The sequence below is a fragment of the Haliaeetus leucocephalus genome, unplaced genomic scaffold, assembly GCF_000737465.1.
Source record: "Haliaeetus leucocephalus isolate CR32 unplaced genomic scaffold, Haliaeetus_leucocephalus-4.0 Scaffold273, whole genome shotgun sequence".
NCBI lineage: Eukaryota > Metazoa > Chordata > Aves > Accipitriformes > Accipitridae > Haliaeetus > Haliaeetus leucocephalus.
The window spans coordinates 3,989,672-4,012,615 of NW_010972709.1; the positions used below are offsets into that span (position 1 = coordinate 3,989,672).

Below are 22,944 nucleotides of genomic sequence, written 5' to 3' on the forward strand. Positions count from 1 at the left end.
GAGGGGCAGCGAGGGTTATCAGAGACGTGACACAGGAACGAACCCGGGTTCCCCGAAGCGCCGCCGGTCGTGAGGGAAGGCGCCAGGCGGGAAGACCCCCCACCCGGTGCCGGTGCCCGGCGGGGCCGGCCCGCTCTGTGGGGCCCAGCGAGCGGCTGCCTCCCCCCGCCCCAAGTCTTCGTCCTGTTTTTAAAAAAACAGCGTTTTTAAAAATAGTTTTTCGTTATTAAAGGCTGCTGATCAGTTCTGGTGTTCCTGGGTTCATTCAGGGTACGTGCTTCCAGCCCGCATGAATCTGGGGACCGATAATTACACGAACGCCCCATGTCCGAACACGCCGCTCCCAGTTCGAAGACACCAACGCAGATGCCACACGGCGACGGTCGTTTTTCCCTTCCACCACCTTTTCCAGCCCAAGCCCCCTCGCTCCCCGGCTTCCAGCTAACGCCCGGACCCTCCGCCGTCGGGCCAGAGCCGGGCCCCCGCGGCGGGAGGGCTCCCGCAGCCGCAGCTTTCCAACCCCACATCCATCGCCATCGCCACCACGGCCTCACGCTTCTCAGCCCCCACGTACCGCAGGGCAACGGGCTGCCAAGGGACCGAGGCCACCCGCGGTTGGGGAAAAAAGCTGGGATGGCGGGGCGGGAGGCGGTCGAAGCTCCGGTGTAAGACATCTTCATCTAAGAGGCACGGCGGCGAAAACCAAGCCCAGACCCAGACCTGGCTGAACAAAGCCAGGGTCATCTCCAGGCCTCCCCTTGCCCTACCAGACAGCTGCCCCCGTACAAAAGTCTCACAAAAATCGCTCTGTCACCATCTAGAGGCCCAAAGGGTATTAAGTATTTATTATAATTTCTTTCTAGATGGTTTCTCTACATAGCTGTATTAACATATACTAACACAGTTATCTTATATACAGTGTTTAATCAAGTTACAAAAGTGACATTCTTTCAAAAGGTGCAAAGTTATTCATGTTTTGACACGTAAACTACTGAGGCGAGATCTGCATCGAAAATAAAACTTTTTCACTTTCAGAGCATTAGGAGTCCCATGGCTAGCCAAGCATAGATGTGTCGGCAGTGAGGGGAAAGTATTTTGTAAGTGTCGTCAATGAAGAACAATAAATTAGAAGAATGGATTTGGAACTTAATCTGAAATTCTACTAAAAACTTTACACTAAAGGAAGGGGAGAAGGGGGTAAAGACATAACTAATGAAGTGTTCTTACTTTAGAAACCTTCCCCGTTTCTTTTTAAATCCCACGAAGATTCTGTACTGAAGTTTGGATTAAACACGTTGTTACAATTTTTTCATGCTTTCACAAAATGACAAGGCTTTAGGTCTTTGAATTTAAATCATAACTTAGACGAGAGGGATGCTAACCTGTACACTTCCTTCTTATAAATAGAATATTTCTTTAGCAATTACTCCACAGTTTTTCCATTCAGGCAATTTCTATCTATATGTATTGTTTTGAAAACACTACTCCAGCATTAAACATGGTATTTAGTTTAAGCAAGTTTTAAACTCCCATGAGCTGTTAAACTGGCTTAATACACAAATCCTTTCAATCCTCACCTAACAAAAGGTTCCCTATGCTGCTTGCAGCAAGTTTGGGAAGGGGGTTACAGTGCCCAGCACGGTCACCGAAGTCCAGTTTTTTATAAAAAGTATCTTTATGCTGTCCCATATGGATCAGCAATGTCTTTTTAAGTCAGGTGTCCGTGCACTTACGAGGAACAAACACAACCCTACTTATTGTCTGCACCGTATTACCAACTCTAGCTCGTGAGTCCTAAAGACTTGCAATCAGCACAAAGTACCATATCTGGCAACAGAAAAATGTTGCCACGAGCACATTTCAGATTAGGCTTTTACTTACTGCCTTGAAGTTTTACAGCTTCTCGTATTTTTCCAATGAAGACAACAACTAAATTTCCCCCAAATTTAAAGTTAATCCACTCATCAGATGCATGATTTGATACAAAAGTGTTTCTCCATGAGTATGTTCATTTTCTTTTGCTTTTTAATCCTGTGGCCAGGAGAGAAGCCCTTCAAAAACCTACTCTTTGGATGAAACCACAGATGTGTTTGGACATCAGTCATTCCAGTTCTTCCACAAATTCCTCAAGTTACTGGTGCTTAACACCAGCAATTTCTGAATTACTGTAAACTTCATAGCAGTGTAGCCGCTCTCCGTTTGTGCCTGGTTACTCAATTAAAAACTTTCATAAAAGAAGCAACATCAGGGTTAGTTTTAATTACAGGACCTAATTTTTCAAGCCTCTCTCCCCCTTTACCCCCCCCCGAAGTGTACCACTTGAAAGAAAATGAATGCATCAATTCAGTAATTGATTATTTCCAGTATTATAGGGCTTTGATGGTTTGATATGGAACAAAAAAATCCCACTTTTTGACATCACATGCTCACAGAAAACTTGTAATAGGTATAACTCTGCCAAAGCTTTAAGTTGATTCTGCTTTTTCACAACATACAAAACAGACATGACCTAATAATGAAAAACATGCAAACCAAAACTTCCCCAAAATATGAACCTGTGTGGATATACATACCAAAGTGCTTCCAAATAAAAGTTTAGTCTAGAAGCATACATAGTGCCAAAGCTGCCGAAGGTAGTGCAGAAGATTTAAGCCTCCAAGTGGTAGCAAGCAATATATTTTACATTGTAACCACCTCTACATTCCTGCAATTGCTTCCGAAGCTTCTCCTATTTTAAGAACAGCATTTGACTTCAGAAAAAGCACACTGTTTAATGCACCCTTCCCTTCTCCTAACGTATGCTTTATGTAATTTTATCACAGGTATACAGTTTAATGCTCACAGTGTCCAGAAGTTGTGAAGACTCTAACAGACAACTACAGTTTGAGAAGCTCAGGTTGGTTTTTGTTTCCCCGAGTCTCTCCATTATTGAATCGTATTGAGAGAGAGGGGCCAGGAGCTCCAGTCCCCACGTAGTGCTACATACCGTATGGAAATTCACATGCATCTCTTCACGGGGAGTATCGACAGTACTAGATTTGATCCTGTTGGTACCATATTAGCTTTTCATCCCTGCTCCGAGTTCCAAAAACTTCAGATTCTTCACTATTGTACTAAGTAACAAGGATATTATCTCTATTTTATTTAAGTTACGTAGTTTTCAAGGATGTTATGTGCTCTACCGGATACAGCGTATCTTCCTGACAAAGAAACTAGGGGGAAAAAAATGAAGAACCAAAGGTCCCTTTGATAATTAGTGAAAACATGATGATTTCAGGTGCAGCTTTATGGAAAGAATGCAACAGTATTTAAATATTTGGCAATCCAACGTTAGTGATAATTAAATCCTTGATTGTTGACCGATAGAATTTTTGTTAAAATTTACTTAGAAAAGCTGGTTTTTGCTATCAACATAACCAGAGTAACTGGCTTGGAATGAAATCTAGTAACTAGATGTCCAGATGAGATGAGCAATTGGTTCTGTAATTTCAGTATATGTCTGGACAGTCTGAGAAATTTCTATCAAAATAGCCACCTGAGTACAGCCAATCTGAAGTCCCAGTGTATGGGTTAGTGCCTTGATGAAACCATCTGGAAAAAAAAAAAAAAGGAAAGAAACAGTAAAAGAAAAAAGCAGAGTGAGCAGTTATTAATAGGGGAAAAAACCCAACTTTGCTTCTTTCACAAAACATTGTAAAAATACACTGGTATTTCTTATCAGAAAAAAATCACCTTGTAAAGCATCTTTTAACATTTTTTTTTTTACATAAAGTCAAGGAGTATGAAATGGATTTTAAAATTGCTGTCCTATTCCAACTAACATTGATACTCTAGATTATATATTGATTACATATATTAATTTTTACTTCAAAAGAATGCCAAATCAGTTACACAATCCTTTTTGTAAACCTGTGCAAACAGAAAACAGTTTTGTTCTATGGAGCCGTACTTTGCACAGAACATTAACAGATGCTCACTTTTTAGCCACGTTGACTGAAAACAATTTCATGTTCTCTGGAAGAGATTTTCAAAGGCATTAACTGGAATTAGTCTGCAGCTGCTCCTCCAGGCTTTGGGAAGAGAGATGCTTTCTCTTCTGAATTTCATGAAATCACAGGAGCATCCCAAAGTTCTTGCCTTTGAAGGAAGCACCTGCAGTAACTGGCCGTGAGCATACACTTGACTGCATAGCATTGGCATCTGTGAAAAGCAACCAGCAGGAGCAGGAGCCAAACCACACATTACTCCGTGATGCATTCTATGACTGAGAAGTCACTTGAATATGCAATCAAAAAAGCAATTTCTGAAGTATTCAAGCCAAGAAGTCCTAAGAGTGTGAAAAGAAAAGGCCCTAGAGGGCCGCAATGTCTTACTGAACTGCCAAAAGCTGGACAGGAATTGGTTGAAAGAGAGGCGAGACTTAACATTTTAGTCATTCTAACAAAAAATATGACCTTTGTAGGTTTTAAAAAACAAAACCAAAAAAATCCAGCATTACCACAGTGGTTAATTACGACAGGTTTCAGCATTTATTATTAGATAATTTCTCCGGGACAAAGTAATCAGCAATTTTGGCTTCCAGCTACATTACTTGTTGACCCAGCAAATGCTTTAAGTGACACTACAAATTGTACTGTCACGCAGGAAATCAAACACAAAATCAAATGCTGTCTTGAATAAAAACATTTCAAGCAGTATACCAAACCATTCCAAGCATTAAACAAACGCCCAGCTTCCTTCCCCCTTACCGTGTGTGCCACTCCACTTCATCTTTTGCACGCTCCTTGCGAGCAGCTCTTTGTTTCTCTTCTAGTCTCTCTTTTTCTTTGCTAGCCACATCTAACAAACATTTCAAGAGAAATTGGTTACTTAGCAAAATAGAGACAAAAATGCAGAAAACAGAAAAGACTGCAGAGAAATGAAATATAGTTCATTTAAGCAAGAGAAAGCATTTGCTGTACACAATCCCACTGAACAATGAAAATCTCAGGCAACAAAACCCTGTCATTTCAGAAAAGTTGCTACTACAAACACAGAGTCAAAACTGAAATTTTGGTGTTTTATCTATCAGAAACACTGCACCAAGACAGCAGGAAAGAACTTAGATTAGGCATAATAGAGAGAGTGATTTTTTCACTATTTGGCCATGTGTTTTTTCCTGACAAACACCAGAGCAACAGAGCATGTCTGTTCACCACATGTCTTTCCAGACAAACTCCAGAGCAAGAGAGCATGTCTGCCAGTTCCCCCCAGGTTAACAAACATGCAAATACACCGTAACATAGGATAGCAGTCTTGGGATCCACCTCAGACACATTTGCTCTCCCAGACTTTTCTGGGGGAAAACAAACATCATACATTGTTCAAAAGCATGTTCATTAACACAGGATGAAAAAGAGTTAAGGCTGCTCTGGGAATGAGAAACTGAAGACCATGTTCCTGTATCAACCAACCTCCCTTCAGTCACCCCCTCTCAAAACTTCTGAATGTGAAAGTACTTCCTCCAGCAAACACATACCCATGTTTCCGTTTTCCATATTTCTGATATCTGGACGTAGCCGACAGTCAGTGGGAGCTAATATTGCTTCCATGCCCTTTTCTAGCTCATTGAGACTCACAGCAAAACTGGTGAAATTGTACATCTTAAAAGCAAATTAAAGATAACATACAAGTTATTTTGGCAAAGTGGCACTGGGTTCCCTGTACCGAATGGATACAACGGAACTTCCAAGAGAAATTACCAAGTCAAACCTTCTCCCATTGGCTACCCTGAAAGCAAGGTTAGGTTCATACAAAACTAGGTTTTTCATTGGAGGGGAGTGACAAAGAAGGGCAGAAGTGGATGGAAGTCCCACCTTTCATTTCTTAAGCAGTCTTTGCTTCAGAGTATCAAGACAGATTTTCCTCTATATCTGATATTTAACATCATGATTTTTATGAAAAAAACACCCAAGTCTAAAAGACCAAAAAGTCTTGTTGAAACTACTGAAGTTCATATCCAGCTTCCCAGTTACTGCATTTTTTGGAAGCCTGCCTCCTAACAGCAGGGTCAGAAGGGAAAGTGTATCTGTATTTTAGCCACTCTAAGTGCAAAGATCTCACAGGCAGGTTAACCTAAGACGCCAGACTCACACTGAAGCAGCTGCAGTCAGAGCATGCATTCTTTCTACCAGCTTCAACACAGCAGTGATGCTTTCAGCACAGGAACAAAGCAGAGACCTTGCTGTAGTATACTTTTACTGCTGCAGCAAGAACTGCCAGAGCCTGTCAATACACATGCTAAGGGCAGATGCTTCAACAAGGTTTCCCTTGAACATTACTCATGTTCCCTTGGGTAAGCCACTAGTGATAGCAATACACAGACTGATTGAAACAGTTACCTGTGATGAGTTTGGTGGCCTACAATTTATTCTCCAAAGCAATTTACTGCCTGGTATGAACTGCACCGTGTCTTGAACCTCTGGCATATCATCAGCCTCATCATTTTCAGATTTAATAACTTCTTCACTCTGAAACAGAGATAATATTTGGCAGAGGAACAAAGGGAAATTGGACTGTTTCATCTAGAGTTCTACAGTGACTGTTGAAGAATTTGTTCAAATTTGAGATACTAAACACTCTCCTGTACTTCTGCCTCACCCCTCATTCACTTTTCCTCACTCTGTATACTGTTCCTCTCATTTTTATCGTGTCTTGCTGCTGATATCTCTGAACAGTCTCCCACCACCTATGTACAACTTGAATGTCTGTTTAAAAAAAAACATTAATAATAGTAAATTAATGTCTTTGGGAAATCTTTTCTCTAGCCTCCCTTCTATCCCGTGCCATAGCTTTATTTCACCTAACATGACTATTACTTCTTCAGGTTGAAATGAGCCAAGACTGCAATTTAAACCAATTCCCATGATGGCCTGAGAAACATAAATAGGGCATGCCTTCTTTTGGATATTGCTTCATCTTTTGCAAAAGATTTGGATGTGCAATTAAAAAAACAGTTTCAGTCTGATTTCCTATGATCTAGATCCTAATAACTATTATCACTGCTAATTTTCTCACTGTGAAGACTGTGTATTGAAGTTTGTAAATACGGTGTCTTTCCTTCCAAGTTCCTTTGTTACCAGATGCACTGCTATAATGCATATATATAATCAAATGCAGTATTCTTCAAGAGGCTGCTCTCAGAATCTGAGAGCATCTGACTGTTGTTGGACACAGACAGCTACATGGTAGAATTTCAGAGGGTTTTACCATGAGAAACTATTTAAAACCACAACAACCGGAAGGGAAATTTGAGGCAGAAACATCCTAGAGTGATAGTAACACAGTTTTCCTCCCTCCCCTCACTCCCACTCCTCTTCTATTTTCTTTCTGCCCCCTCTGACATGCCTCATTTATTTTACTCAAAAATACCCTATTAAGTTAAACAGGGCCTGTTTTATACACTAGAAAAGAGCTCCATATGGTTAAGAGTCTAATTTCAATCACTTGGTTTGAATATGCATTATTTAAACACTCTTTTAGACTACTTTCCATGTCAACATCTGGTTTACTGTTAAGACAGTTCACCATCTAAATATAGATTCAACAGGAAGGAGAGAGAGAGTTGCTTTTCATAAGACGAACAGAACCTTATTATTAAAAAAAAAAGAAGTCAAAATATAAGCCTGTAACATGACAGAATCCAGAGGCAAAAGCAAGGCCTGTTGCTGCTCTAGATTCTTCTAGTGTGAATACTTTTTAAAAAAAAAGTTTGAGCCTCTTAACGCTAAGAGCGATTAGCTTCTGTTTAACTTATCATTTTCATTTTCAATGAACAGCAAGGGTCTGCAAGACCCTGTTGATATCAGGAAACCCAACAGTCCTCTGCTTCACCATACAACATTTTGCATTTTCCATATAACACTGAGGCTTTGGCAGTAACTCACCTGATACTGCTTACGTGTGACAAAAAACCTCTGCATGTTTCCAGACCCCTTTGTTGTCAAGGCTATCTACTTCATGAATTCTGAAAGGCTGCATCACCAAAAAGCATAACCAACTTCAAAACATGTAATTACTTTTTTTTTTTTTTTTTAAGCCCAAATCCTAATATTTTTACATCTGGAGTTGGCAGTAGAGCCACTTTCCTCATTCAAGGAATGGACATCATCAGCTTGGGGGTCAATATTTGATGCATTCTCTAACAAATCTCTGGCATTTCTGTGAGCTCTCTCCAATACCAGCAGCTCACAAAGAAGTCTACACAAGTTAAAAGTGCAATGCCTTTTCATGGGACTAACACTGCCCATCTCTGACCCCCACCAAAAGACAGACTGTTTTAACCCTCCATTCGCTACCACCTGACCATTTCTGTAAAGAAGATGTTTTCCTTTAATTTCTCATATTCCAGTATCTTTTCTCCCTAAAGAATCCTTAACCTTACCGGCTTCAATTTCTTCTGCTCACCACCTCTCTTTTCATTCTTTTTGTAAGTCTCATACGTAGTGGGATCAGTGCACCATAAGCATTCTGTCCACTTGCCATAGATCACGCACAGCTTCTTTCTGCTGCAGAGAAAGCAGAGGAGACTTGGTTTTTGCTTCTTATAAAGCCTTCTAAGCCAAGTCATGCAGATTCTAGTCTATATTAAATACGCAGCTTCCTACTTTGTTGTATTTTATGTTTCTTTGCATACTTCTAAGAAGTCAGTTATTTGATAACGCAAAGAAAAGGTTTCAGTTTATTCCAGTCTTTCTGGCATCCGGTCCTGCAGAACACATCCTCATGACTTAGTCACATGCTTTTGCCACTGTTAAAATGAGTGTGGGTCCAATAAAGCGAATAGTTTACAATATAGAGATTCAGAGTCACGAAACAGGTTTGGGGTTGATTAAAAATTCCTAATTACCATATTTCCGGTTTTGTAAACTGAAGACTGGACTTGTGAGTGTACAACAGTGAAATCAGTTGCGACTACTCTGCATTTTCCCTGGATACCTTTATTTCCAAAGACTAGACTGGAGAGTTTTTCTAATAATGCTTGAAATGATCATCCCAGAATGAAGGGGTTTAACACTGACACAGAGAAGAGAAATGGGTTACGATCTGCATTGCCAGCAACTTTGCAGTCACATCAGTTGTGGTCACTATGCCAGCACTAAAGAAATGCCACAGTGCTCAGAAACGGAGAGGCCAAGAGGCTTTTATCACTTACTTTTTGTCCTGAATGTATCCCTCCACTCTGTGAAGCTCTTTCCCAAACAGTCCACACGGTTTAAAATTAAGGACACATTTATCTCCAGTACTGTATAGGAAATAAGTATTTGATTAAAGAAGCAAGCCCCTAAATACATTAGTAAGTTTACTTTTTTACCTTATTTAGCTTTCCTTCATACAGTTACAGTTAGCTGGGGGGTAGTTATTTATATCATTATTTTTCTTTAACTATGGTTTATTACTTGACCAGGACATTAAAAAAGGCACACATTTCAAAATTCCACAAAAAGGACAAAAAAGAAATCAAAGTGCACATGAAAGACCACTGAAAACATGACCATACTTCTGAGTTTCATGTATTTCTAAAATTTATCAAAAGTATTAGGAATAAAATGGAATGCAGTCTTGCATACTACTTAACCCACACTATTAACACACTGCATTTCAGATTAATACCTATTTACAGCTAAATGCAATGAGAAATAACTTTTACAAACGACCTACGCAGGAAAATCTAGTTAAGGGCATTCAAAAGTTACCTCTAAATTGCATATCAAAAATTCTGAACTAAACATTTTACAAACATAAACCAGCATTGTATTTCAGCATCTTCCTTGCACTGAGATGTAGATGTAAATCATTTCTCCCTGTGAGGCACCAGGCCAAGTTTCTATGTCAAGCACAAAGCATACAGACACCATCATGGGTCTTCTGTGCCAATATAGGAGACAGGATTGTAGATTTGATGCTATGAGAAGTACCAAAACAGCAGCCCTGCTGGATTAAAGCTCCCATTTATTGACAGAGAAACATGTGCAGAAGTAATACAGTTTTCACAAAATTCTCTCCCTCATCATTACAAGAGGTAATTCATTTTATATAAGGTAAAAAGCTTTTATATAGGCAGTTGGCAGAGCAATTGACATGCTCGAAGTTCACGTTATCCTACTCTGCAGTCATTCTTCTGTGCTGTACCCTTAATTTAAGACATTCTCTATTTTCAAAACTAAAGAGGGCCAAATCACAATCAACATGACAGAGGTCCACTGCAAGCCTCCAACGATTATTCCACTTAATGGTTCTGGAGTTAAATTTAATTTCTGTTCTCTGGCAATAAGGCTGAATTTGAACAAGTAACTCACAAATGTAAAATCTTTGTATCCCATAAGCCATCTAGCCCCGTGCCTTTTCATTAATATTACTATGATACTAAGCTCAGTCCAACAAATAGTTTGCATTTGTCAGAAGGGAAAAAAAAAAGAAAGAGACAAGACTTTGGACCTACAAAACAAAGCTTCCTATGTAATTTGACAAAAATCAAAACTCTCTGCTTTGTAACAGAAGTGACCATGCACCAGTCCCTATAAGCCAACCCTCAGTTTCATAATTAGCATTACCTGTGATTTACAATTTCTACCGTTCCATATTGTTCTAACCACAGTTTACCAATAATTACATTATGTACACAACAGGTTGGATTTGTCCATGTGTAAGCTTCATTATGTCTGTAAAGAAAATAGAGAAAGAAATAATTTTCTTGAGTTTGAGATGGAATGTAAGCCCGTTTTCAATTCTGTTCACGGCAGAGCACAATATTTAGCACTCCTATGAACAGCCAGCAGTTAACTTCAAAACAGAAAAGAAACAGACTTTTCTTTATAAGCCAACAATGTGTTGCATCTAAACATTAGTGCAAGTTAATACAGTGATACCGCCTTTATTCTTCTTCCTTCTCACAGAGCTAAAATAGTGAGTTTTACAGTTGCTGTGCTTTTGATTACAAATTCCAGCCCAACATAAACAGCAGGCCAGGAATTAATCTTTTTTGTTTGCACTTTTAAAGTTCTATGTGATAAAATATAATACTTGCTGGAGAACCAGGCTGACAAACTCATGTGTAACAGCATCTTCTATTCAACTACCATGGCACCACTGCAAACTTCTTCCTAAAGCTCACTCTTGTAAACCTCTATCATAATCTAGAGAGTACCTTTTTGTGATTAAAAAAACACTGAATGTAAGTATTTGAGTCTTCTAGCAGAGAGGTTAGTCACTACCTGTTCTGACAAAGGTCGGACATGAAGACACTCCTCCTCAAGGGCTGGTCAGACTAACCCACTTAATTTTCCATTGTACAAACACTGAGTGGTAAAGGCTTTTGAATCTGAAGAGAGTGACACGAGCCAGCAAACTGCATAAGTGGTTTCCACAATCACGCCACAAGTTTCCACATCGGTGTATGAGGCCTGCTCCAGTGTCACTGAAGGCAATTGGGGGGGAGGGGGGCTGTTTTTAGGGTTCTTTTGGCTGGTTAGCACCGGTAGGACATGATAACACTATATTCAAGGTTCGTAAACGTGACATGTAAAAATCCAATTTATTACTCAACTCCATCTTTTTCCCAAAGATTTACTGGGAAGAAGGATAAGTCCTAGAAGTGAAGAAATTTCCACTTAGTTTAATTTTGGTTTTAATGTTTTGTGAAAAACTTTACAAAGATGAGTTAGCAGATTCTAAATCCTTGAAAGACATTATTCTAAAAGTGATCAAAATGTTAAACAACAAGTTTCCTATTATCACTAGCTCAGCAGAGTCAAAGCCATCTATTCTCACTCATCTTTCCATGCTGGTAAAAGAAATGCTGAAGTTACCCAGCTGGCTATCAATCCATCTTACGAAAGCTTGCAAACTCTATTTTAATACAAAAAAATTACAAAAACAAGCAGTGTCCTCTTTGTAACAAATGCCTTGAACTTCTACTTCCAGCAAGTATGGAGAGAACACCCTTATTTAATGTTTCCAACCAGTCTGTCATTTTCCAGCACAGAGAAAAAACAGATCATTGAAGTCTGACTATTTTCCACAGTGACTTGTCTTCAAGCATACTTTAGAACAATGACTACTCTTTCAGTGGGGAAAAAATACCAGAACCCCCCCAAATCCATCCCTCCAGCCTTAGCATACATTTTTATTCATGAACTACTTGACACCAAAAGCTGTATAGCATAAAACAAAACACAAGACACTCATGGCCAGTGCTGATAAACTGAAATACTTACTTGTGCTGGAGAAGTGAGGAAGAAGTGTGTTTTCTGATGTATGTTTTGAAAACTAAGTCATGGTTGACATAAATGCAGTGCTTAACATTGACTTGCAATTTTGCTTCCTAAACAGTTGTTCGCTCAGGCCCTGAGCAGTTCTCACGACTACTCAAACCAACAGAATAGTATGAATCACAACACTGAGAGGCTCAAAATTTTATTTCAACTTCTGCTGCTAACTTGAAGCAATTATTTAAAATAAATGCTTTAATCATTTATATTCCAGTGTAAATCTGTGCCTGTAATTTGATTAGGCAGAGCAAGAACTTTAATAGTCTTCTAAATAAAGGCTCTCTCTCAAGCAACAAACTTAATTTTTGTCATGTCTGCATTCTACACTAACATTCATAGTTCCTTCTACATTCAGAAGAAATTTCCTCTATTTCCATCACCATTTATATCCAAGACCAGTTCATACTTTTATAAGCTTTGGAAGATTAGATGCCAGCAGCTTGAAAATTAAACTATACTTTCAAAAGAAACTACAGGAAAAGTCAATGCTTGATATGGCAGGCAAGTTGACTCTTTATTGAAACCAAATGTCTAGAAAGTTCATAAGACAACATTTCAAAACAACCCCAGAATTAGGCCTGAGGAAAGCTTTTATAAAAGCACCTTTAAGTGTTCAGTTGCAGAATACTTTTTCTGCAACTATTATCTAGTGCATCCTTGTGTCCTACTTGGGAAAGCTCAAGAGTCTTTGTGCCACTAGGGCACAAAACAACTTATGGAAAGTCACGTAATTTACGAGAGACATACGCAATTAGAGACAAGCCTCAGAGTAATCTGGAGAGGCATTCTTGATTTTAACAGGAAGGTGATCATACACAGGAAGTGTTAAACAGGTGACAAGGCAATCCTGACAAGTTTCTCACGTTCCCTTACCACATAGAACAGCTATTCTGAAGATGCAGTTCTTTCCACACAAACATATGCGCACAAACAATCAAAACCAATAACAATATTTAAAAGCAAGATGAGCTTGAATAGCCTGGCAATATAATTTTATCTATTTAAATTTTACATGCCTTCACAAAACAAGCTTTCAGTAGCATTCAACTTTTACGAAACATTAATTTTCATCATGGAAAGACTGGGTCGTACAAGCATGGCATAACTTAAAAAAAACAGAGCCCTGAATTAAGCAGTGAAAATTAACTTGTAAATAAACTCTTACAATCTCTTCAGCAAGAGGTTTATAGATAATAACCTATGAAGAGCCAATAGAATGATTATCACCTATCTTTTTATTCAAGTAAACGTTAAGGAGATCAACATAAAAAAGGTATTTACTTCTCATACTCACTTCAGAAGCTCCAAAGTAATTGTTCCTCGAGGCTCTGCTTCTATACTCTTTCCCCAGAATTTTAGTTTGGGATAGATTGATCCATGAAAAATAAAGTCCTTATTGAGGCCTTCAGAGTAAAATGCACTAATAGGTGGGTGGTGGCTGACTTGCTCAGATATAAACCTAAATCCTAAATCCTCCCTAGCAACAACAAAAAAGAGCATTAAACAGTAAACATTTTTTTTAACATTACAAAAGAAAAGAGTTACTTGATACTTTAAAAAATTTTGAAGGATTTTTAGATTAAACTGAAGGTGAGACTTTTCCTTTTCTAGTCCCATGACACATTTACAATTTATGAAATGAAAGAATTTGTACTCTGAACACTTTCTCTTTATACCCCAAACCAACCCACATTCAAACACCTAAATGACTTTCTGCCCAGAAAGGCATGAGAAGATGTTTCACTGAAATAACTTGTGAAAATGCTGAAACTCTTTGGGCAGCAGCAGAAGGTCTGACTGAAAATTCTTTTCTCCACTGCAGACATATCACCCATTTATTTAAGCAAGCTGGAAGTCCTTCAGACTAACTACTCTATCTGACATGACCAGCAAAACACTATTTATAAATTAATTGTGTCTGGTCAGGAAATGTCTTTGGTGGAAGAACAAGGATGAATTTTTCTCTGAATAACTCAAAGAATACTCTGCCTAAACTTAGAAATAAAATTATTGGCTTTTATAACAACTTCTCAAAGATTTTGAGATAGTTTGGGGAAAAGAATTTTAGCTATACTCAAAAATATATTTTAGTAGATTTTTATTTATTTCACTGAATAAACAACTAAACTAGTATGAGAGTCTGCTAACTCAAGAACACAAATAGCTCCAGCTCCCAAAGTAAAGTAATTATTACCTGGTTAATTCATAGGTTTCTCCTAACAGCGGGTTAAATGGTTTGCCAGTTCTCTCCCACTGAGAAGCTACAGCAGAAACTGCAAAAGCAGCTACAGCCTATAAGCAAATTAAGAACACATTGTTATGAGAACAATACATTAAAACTCTAAGTTTAATATATTGTATTTGTTGCACATTACAGTACTTCATTATTCTTCCAGAAAGAAAGCGCTATATATCGCTTAAGGCCAAAACATTTGTAAGCCATGGGATAAGCGATATAGAAATAGGGAAATACAAGCAGTTAATAAGAATCTCATTTCCAAAAGGAATTATTTTCTGTAGTAAATTTTGTCAGGTTACACTCTGCCCCATGTTTCTCCACCTACCTCTAAGAGTTCAACCTGTTTTTTAAAATCTACTTTTCCCCTATTTTGACTGTCCCCCACACTAAGCTCATTGGGAAGAGAGTCTTGCTTTTCTTAGTGTCAGGCAAGCATTATCTCTAACACAGATGAGATTTCTTGAATCATACCAGCAGGTACAAATGACGCTTAGAAGCTTCTGCAGGCTGGTAAGTAGGGCTATGTACTACACAAACACAGAATACAAGACATATATTCCAGTTTCACTTAAGTAAAAACACAGCTACGAGCAATACCAGTATAACCTAATATACACAGGCCTGGTTTCACCATATTCAGGTCCTTGTTGTGAGACCAGCCGGGTACTATATTCTATTCCCAACAACAACTAGTTTTGGAGAAGAGTGGTAAAGCTTGTCTCCATCACAACAATTTTTCATCCAGTAACTTAAAAATCATGGAGCCACTCAACAAATCAATTTAGGATGACTTAAAGCCAAGATTTCACCTTCACAATGCATAAAACCACAAAAAGAGTCACAGTTAAAGCAGTCCTGGAAAGGATTGAGGTCCTTGGGCATCATCAGTTGTGGCACTCTTCAGCACTACACTTTTGGCTCAAACTCTGTGCACAACATCAAGTGTGAAAGTGTCACAAATATCTAATACAGCCACTATGAAACAAGAAACTTGTCTAGACAGACAAATATGAGCATTCTTATGATAGCCCCAGAGAAAGAAATACAGTCAAGTGAGAAATTGTCTTCAAATGAAAGACTCTAGGAGAGAAAAACATCTTCCGAACTAACCAGAAGGTGGTAGCTGTTACTTACTTGCATTCTTTCCAGGGGGTCTGCATGACTACAAGCCTTATTAATGAGGTATATATGTTCCATATATTCTGTTATCCGTTGAAGAAAACTCAGTGGCTCGTTGAAGACAATAGGCATCGTAATCTTAGACAGCTCCTAGGTAACAAAAGGATAAGTTAATTTCTTCGACATAACACTAAGGTAACAACTGACAACAACAAGAATTTTGAAAATAAGTTGTGGGTTAGTTTATTTCTAGCATTCTTCAAAAGACCTTTGACAATCCTATAGTAGACCTCTAAGTGCTACAGCTGAAAGGGGCTAGAAGCACTACAGAAGCCTACTAGCAATCTGAAAGAATAAACAACTTCAAAAATTGATCCAGCTAACCTTGTAAATTCAAGAAAAGGTTACCTTCTCTTCTGTGGTCTACACAAAACGGAAGCGGTTAAGATTTCCATAGATAGCAGCAATAATGTGCCAACCAGCTCATTACTGATCTTTAAGTACCACGCATTCCTTTGAAATCCTCACATACCTATTTGCGTAAAATCTAACTATTTTACTGCAGTAACCACAAATTATTTTTTGAAAGGAACAGTTACATAAAGAACAGGATTTGAATTGCTCTAACAAATTTCAGTGGCTTTATTCAAGCAACCTGTTATTTGCGTCAGAATGTTTCTCATTTCGCATGTGGATCCAAGACAGACATGAAGTTCACACAGAGATTTCCAATTCCCCAGGTCTTTTACTATAAACAGCCAAATTTGCTTGGATAATTAAAAAGTGGCACTCATGACTGAGCACTACAGCATCATTTGAGTGCTTAGAACTTAGTGGAAAGGAGAATGCCACCAGATGAAGTTAATGAAACATTTTCCTTGCATTATCACAGGCAGTAAGGGAAAAAAAACCAAAAAACATTACCCCTAATTGACTTAAATTGATTTGGTCCAAGCAAAGCATTCTAGTAGATAGGTCACTCATCCTAACAAAAGGAGTTTTGACAGTACAGCTGTGTCTCCTAGATGACATAAGTTAAGCCAGCAGAAGTGCTCACTGACTTGTCTGTTGCATTCACAAAAGACTGTACTGGCAGACCTAGACTGGACATCAATGTAATTACTTAATGCTTCTAAAAAGAGGCTATGGCAGCAAGGTCCTCCAGTGTAGAATATCATTTGCATTCCTAGTAAGAATGAAGTAATCAAACATGTAACTGAATTCTTAAAGGATTAAAAGAAAAGAGCAGTGATGGCCAATAACGATGCAAGCATCGGGGTCCTTTAACAACACAGAGCAATGCAAAGGTCTGTGTCTCTGAGTCCAAGAACAAATCTAGGACCCAATGACATCACACCGTTAATACCCCAAGCCTACACTGGGCTCTCCAAGGAACTCTTAACAGATCCCAAACTTTTCTATCCCTTCAATCAGATGAAAGCAATTTTTTTGGCACAAACTGCTTAAATTATGCAGGAGGGAAACTTACCAGTCCAATGCATTTTTTTAATATGCTCCACACACTAAAATCACTTCTAGAAAACATTGGGGCAGGTAATGATGTCCTGTAATTGGAAAAAAACAACTGTCATTATCAGCCCCTTAAACAACAAGACATTTTCATTTGTAGGTATTGAAGTAATTTATAAAGGAAGCAAAGCATTAACCTTGAGTTGACATAGGAAGCTGACAAGTCTTTTCAGTTCCAGAGAATTAGCCTCTTCCAATGAGAAGAGTAATGCCCCAAAAGATAATGAGCCAGAACGTACTCACTTCTCATTTACTATGCAGTACTTTGTGTTTACCTGTGTCTCTTAATTCCATTTTCTTGAATCTCTGACTCTCCATTATGCTTTCCAGTCCTATTGCTTTGGTGTGGATCTAGATCAAGCATTTCTGCAACTTTATGATTTGCTTCTGAAAAGTCTCCTGAAGAATTGTCAGAATCAAAGCCTGTATAAAAACCATAAGGCAACAGTTTTCTTAGGAACCTTATTACGCCACAGAGTGGCACTCACATTTTGTAACTCTTACAGCATAAGTATACTTATACCAGGTTATTTTATTTTAAAGAATATCAGAGTGAAAACCCTTTATTAAGTGACCTGATTTCCAAGAGTATTTAGAGCCAAGTACTGCATTAGAATCAAGCATTCTCAACTAATTTTTCACACTGCTGAATAGAAAACCATTTTAGAATCTTACAAGTTCTTCAGTAGCTCCTGATTAGATTAGCTGTATTGTCTCTTCTTCAGAGCTGCAACATGATTACAATAATTTTGTTCAGTTATGTAGTTTTCCTCAAAGACCTTAAAAAAAATTTAACTTGGTCTACTTACACTGCTTACAGGCAAGGAGCAAAAAAAAGAGAAAAGGGCCATTTCACAATCCAGCTGCAAACATCCAGACTACTAGAGCAACAGAAATGCCAGATATCTAACTTTTTTGCCATCCATGTGTGCAAACCATATAAAATTCCCCTAATGGTTACAGCAAGAACTTGTGGACACCAAGATGAATCATTCCCTGAGCCTACAAGCAACCCAAAACATGACCTACAACAGTTGGTTCCATTTCCTATGACCCAATTCCATCCACTTGGGTAGATAGCTACCGGAAACACCATTGTAACTAAATGCCAGTGCCCCCAATAACAACATGCTTTGAACAGCTTTAACCATCAAAAAAAGTTAAACCAACAGAAATCTACAGGAACACAAGCTTCTGTAATCAAGGTGCCCTAAGTACAAGTTGGACTAAACCAAAAATCCAAGATTTTAGTCTAATGATTTTACTTTTTTTAAGTCACACTACTTACACGCAAACTAAGAATAACAACAATTTCATTTTTGCATATACCTTTAAATAAGAAAATTGTAAAAAACATTTTACGCATACACACACACTTGGTCACTATCAACAGCAACAGGCCTCTTGTCAATGCTGCTACACAGACTGACTGCAGAAACAAAACAACTGTTAACAACACATAAGGATCGGTTGCAGCGTCAATACTGAGCACCCTAAAACACTGCATTAACACAATCCCTCTTCACAACTGTCACAGTATCACAATAGAAAGCATTGCTGATCATTCAGTGTAATAGAATCATAGAATGGTTTGGGTTGGAAGGGACCTTGAAGATCATTTGGTTCCAACCCCCCTGCCCTGGGCAGGGACACCTTCCACTAGAGCAGGTTGCTCAAAGCCCCATCCAGCCTGGCCTTGAACAATTCCAGGGTTGGGGCAGCCACAGCCTCTCTGGGCAACCTCTTCCAGAGCCTCACCACCCTCACAGTGAAGAACTTCTTCCTCACATCTAGTCTAAATCTACCCTCTTTCAGTTCAAAGCCATTACCCCTTGCCCTATGTCTACATGCCCTTGTAAAAAGTCCCTCTCCAGCTTTCCTGCAGCCCCCTTTGGGTACTGGCAGGCTGCTGGAAGGTCTCCCCGGAGCCTTCTCTTCTCCAGGCTGAACAACCCCAACTCTCTCAGCCTGCCTTCACAGGAGAGGTGCTCCAGCCCTCTGATCATCCTGGTGTGCCTCCTCTGGACTCGCTCCAACAGGTCCATGTCCTTCTCATGGTGGGGGCCCCAGCACTGAATGCAGTACTGCACGTGGGGTCTCACAAGAGCGGAGTAGAGGGAGAGAATCCCCTCCCTCGACCTGCTGGTCACGCTTCTCTTGATGCAGCCCAGGATACGGTTGGCTTTCTGGGCTGCAAGTGCACGCTGCTGGATCATGTTGAGCTTCTCGTCAACCAACAGCCCCAAGTCCTTCTCCTCAGGGCTGCTCTCAATCCACTCATTGCCCAGCCTGTATTTGTGCTTGGGATTGCCCTGACCCATGTGCAGAACCTTGCACTTGGCCTTGCTGAACTTCATGAGGTTCGCACGGGCCCACCTCTCAAGCCTGACAAGGTCCCTCTGGATGGCATCCCTTCCCTCCAGCGTGTCGACCGCACCACACAGCTTGGTGTCGTTGGCAAACTTGCTGAGGGTGCACTCAGTCCCACTGTCCATGTCACTGATAAAGATGCTAAACAGTGCCAGTCCCAATAGTTCCCTGAGGAATGCCACTCATCACTGCTTTCCACTTGGACATCAAGCCGTTGACCGCAACTCTGAGTGCGACCATCCATAAAGGAGTATTTTTGTTGAAAGTAATTCAAAGAGCATGAAGCCCTTTCTTACTGCCACAAGGGTCAATTCTTCATCAAGAACCACAAGACAACTTTAGTTTCCAGCTTCCAATTTTAGAGTCAGAATCCAAAAGCAACATGAAAAAATGTGTATTTGCTGGCATACAATTCTTGCCACAGTTTTAAGGAATACACTAACATCATTTTTGTATTCCTTTCATTCCAGCTATCACAACCTGGGCAACCACTTGTCTATGTGCTGACAGTTACCACCATGCTCAGCTACAGCCTATCTCAAAGTCCAGCTGTAGGTACAGAAAGATTCTGAAATATTACAAAGCATGTAAGCACTCTAAATGGAGTAATCAGTTTTGACAAAGATTATTTCAATTTTAATTAAAGTGTTATGACCCTCTGTCATTAACTTCTTAAAAAGAGAGAGTATCTATCATAAGTAGTACTTCAACTTTTCTTTTTATTAACATCTCCAACAGGGTGTTCTTACTTTATTAGAGTAATTCATGCAAGACACACATTCAGAAACAAAAAAGCTGCATTTTTTTCAGGGATCAAGACCATGACATTAACATCCAAAACTGCACAGGGAAGCATTATTGATATGATCTTATTTGGTAAACAGCAGGTGTAATGGGTGATGTCATGTATTAAACCATCTCCTACATTTTGATGTCACAAGCATGCAATTATACAGCAATAACCACACCTTAGCAGTCTTAGTACTAAATTGGAAAGTATGATAGTCATATACATATTCAGGTCATTAAAATGAAGACTACCCTGAAACACCTGTCTTAAAAAACCACATGCCTATCTTCAGTCAACCCACAACAAAATATTTATAATTTAAAAACAGCATTTCTAATCACATCTTAGCTTTTTTTTGGAACCTGTTACAGTACAAGGAGATGGAAAGGGCAAGTACTGTAGGGCATAACAAAATAACTTTTATTAGTTTGACTGATGAAGTTGGACAAAACAGATGAGGTTTTTGGTACATGTGCCCTCAGCTAGAAAGCTGATCAAGTGCACACAACATAAGGGAAGAGCATCACATTTAATGAGCACTTCAATGAGATAAGCACACCTAAATGTAGAAGTAAAGCTTCATAACAGGAATAGTCAACTGGCTTGTAGGGGAATAGTTATGAAGAATATTACTGGAATTACAGCCTTTACATCATACTTGAAACCTTGCAAATTGTATCAAATGCTCATTGTTTTTATCCACACTAGTCTTTCTGTTTCTCCAATGATTCAGAATTGTTTTACCTTGTTCCTGTACAACACAATGGGAATTTAGATTCAGGTATATATATAATTTATGGACAACAATATGTCATTGGTAAGTAAATAAACGCCAATTCAAACGAGCGTCTCACATACAAACAAGAAACATTAAATCCCTGCCCCAGAAAAATAAGATATATCAGAAGTGTAAAGTCTGCTTTATTAAAGTGCATCTCCACCTAATTAAAAACAAAACAAACAAACCAACCCCAAAAAACCAAACCACTAGGGTACACAGCTAGATAATCACTAGACTTTCAACTATACTTTCAAGTATCAGCTGGCTTGTCTACTACAATCCCACTGAGAAAGTTTTAAAAGCTGTTTCTCAATGAAGTTCCAAGTATTACAGTTCTGTGAAGTACTATTCAGAGAATGTTATTCACAGAGGAAGTACTGATCTGAAATAAGAACAGTTTACTGAAATTATTTGGTTTAGTTTTTCTAATATACAAAAAGAGCCTTTCTCCAGTTGCTATTAAAGCCTTGAATTTGCAAAACTGAGTAGGTAAGTTTTACTTACAGGACAGTTTTTACAGTGAAGAGTCACTGGGAGTGAGGATAAAAATGGGGACTTAAAAGGGGAATAGGGGACCACACACAGAAATAAAATGTCAAAAATTAGCTTAATCAAAAGTTCCAACTTACGTGTGTTAGGGGTGAAACAAAAGCTTTTAAAAAGTCTTAAATTTTCAAAGTCAAACACTTAAGTTGGATGCCAACATTAATCTATTTCAAGAGCTTAAAGAAAAGTGACTTGCCAGTAACTCTAGTTTTCTTAGCCTTCTTCTTCCACATCCTGCAAACGAAACAAGTCCACTCAGACTATGCTATACATCCACCTATGAGGGAGCAGAGGCACACTGTTCTGAGTCATGTACGAAGACACAAGACCGCCCCTTTTGTACAGTGAGCAACTTCCTTAAATACTAATTAAGCCTTGTGCCTCAAGACAGAGAGGGAATCAAAATAGCGTAGTACTGAGAATCTTCAGACCTAAAAAGGGCATAAGGAATAGGGATAAATACACTGGAAGTGTAGATAGCAAGTGAAGCAAGAGGTAATTTTTTTCTTTGCCAGAAGTTACTATTCTCCACTTTTCAAAACAAGTCCATCTTCACAACACATAGCCGTATCACACTGCTCTGACAGGAGGCAGGCTGGCCTTTCACAAGATCTGCAGTACTTAAACATTATGGCAGAATCCGCTGATTGTATTTGATCTAGATATTACGAAAATATATAAATTTGGCAGCAAGTACCTCACTCCCTCATCCCCAAATGAAAGCAATAGTTTACAGTGAACAACAGCTAAGCAACAGGAAATAGAAGGGCAACATCCTCATAAATATACCAGGCTGGATTAACGTCACGGGGACAGAACAGATTTCCACGGAACTGCAGGGTAATATTTAAAAAAGCAAAACTAAACTATTCATGTTTGTCAAAAATAAATTACCATGACAATAAGCCAAGCATTTTCCTGTTCTGTGGCAATCTTTTCACAAAACACTTTGGCAAATGGATATCTGACAGAATTAATGAAGGATACAGTTCTGACAGAGCAGAACCTGATGGCACACAGTCTTTAACAAGTCTGCGATGAGATTAATAAACCCATGGTGACATAGGCTAGACGCAAGTGATCAAAGCTATATGCTCCCCATCTCACATAAAATTTCAAAGAGCCTGAAATTCATCAAAGGATTGACCACTTTACCTGATCCAGTCTCAGAGAAGACTACCTCCTGTATTTGAGAAAAAGCAGGTGCTGGGCTGTGAAGAATTAACTGAGACCACAAGTAACATTCCCAAGAGATTCCCAA

At 39.0% G+C, this 22,944-nt stretch overlaps 1 protein-coding gene across 6 annotated transcripts in view; it reads right to left on the reverse strand.

Moving 5' to 3' along the window:
• Window positions 1-858: 858 nt before the first annotated feature.
• The window catches only part of OSBPL2 (oxysterol binding protein-like 2), a 39,038-nt gene continuing 16,952 nt past the window's right edge, over window positions 859-22,944 (reverse strand). For 2 of the 6 annotated variants that reach the window (XM_010569554.1, XM_010569555.1), the window contains exons 3-15: window positions 17,472-17,619; window positions 17,156-17,231; window positions 15,682-15,816; window positions 14,503-14,600; window positions 13,603-13,785; window positions 10,593-10,700; window positions 9,194-9,283; window positions 8,423-8,546; window positions 6,381-6,509; window positions 5,519-5,642; window positions 4,749-4,839; window positions 3,536-3,591; window positions 859-3,212 (exon numbers count right to left, since the gene is read on the reverse strand). In XM_010569554.1, coding sequence (XP_010567856.1) covers window positions 3,145-3,212; window positions 3,536-3,591; window positions 4,749-4,839; window positions 5,519-5,642; window positions 6,381-6,509; window positions 8,423-8,546; window positions 9,194-9,283; window positions 10,593-10,700; window positions 13,603-13,785; window positions 14,503-14,600; window positions 15,682-15,816; window positions 17,156-17,231; window positions 17,472-17,619 — 1,430 coding nt within the window. In that variant the 3' untranslated portion in view covers window positions 859-3,144. Of the gene's footprint in view, window positions 3,592-4,748; window positions 4,840-5,518; window positions 5,643-5,855; window positions 6,510-8,422; window positions 8,547-9,193; window positions 9,284-10,592; window positions 10,701-13,602; window positions 13,786-14,502; window positions 14,601-15,681; window positions 15,817-17,155; window positions 17,232-17,471; window positions 17,620-21,879; window positions 21,944-22,944 lie in introns of those variants that run through there. The other 4 variants (XM_010569556.1, XM_010569558.1, XM_010569557.1 and 1 more) reach the window with 4 other exon arrangements.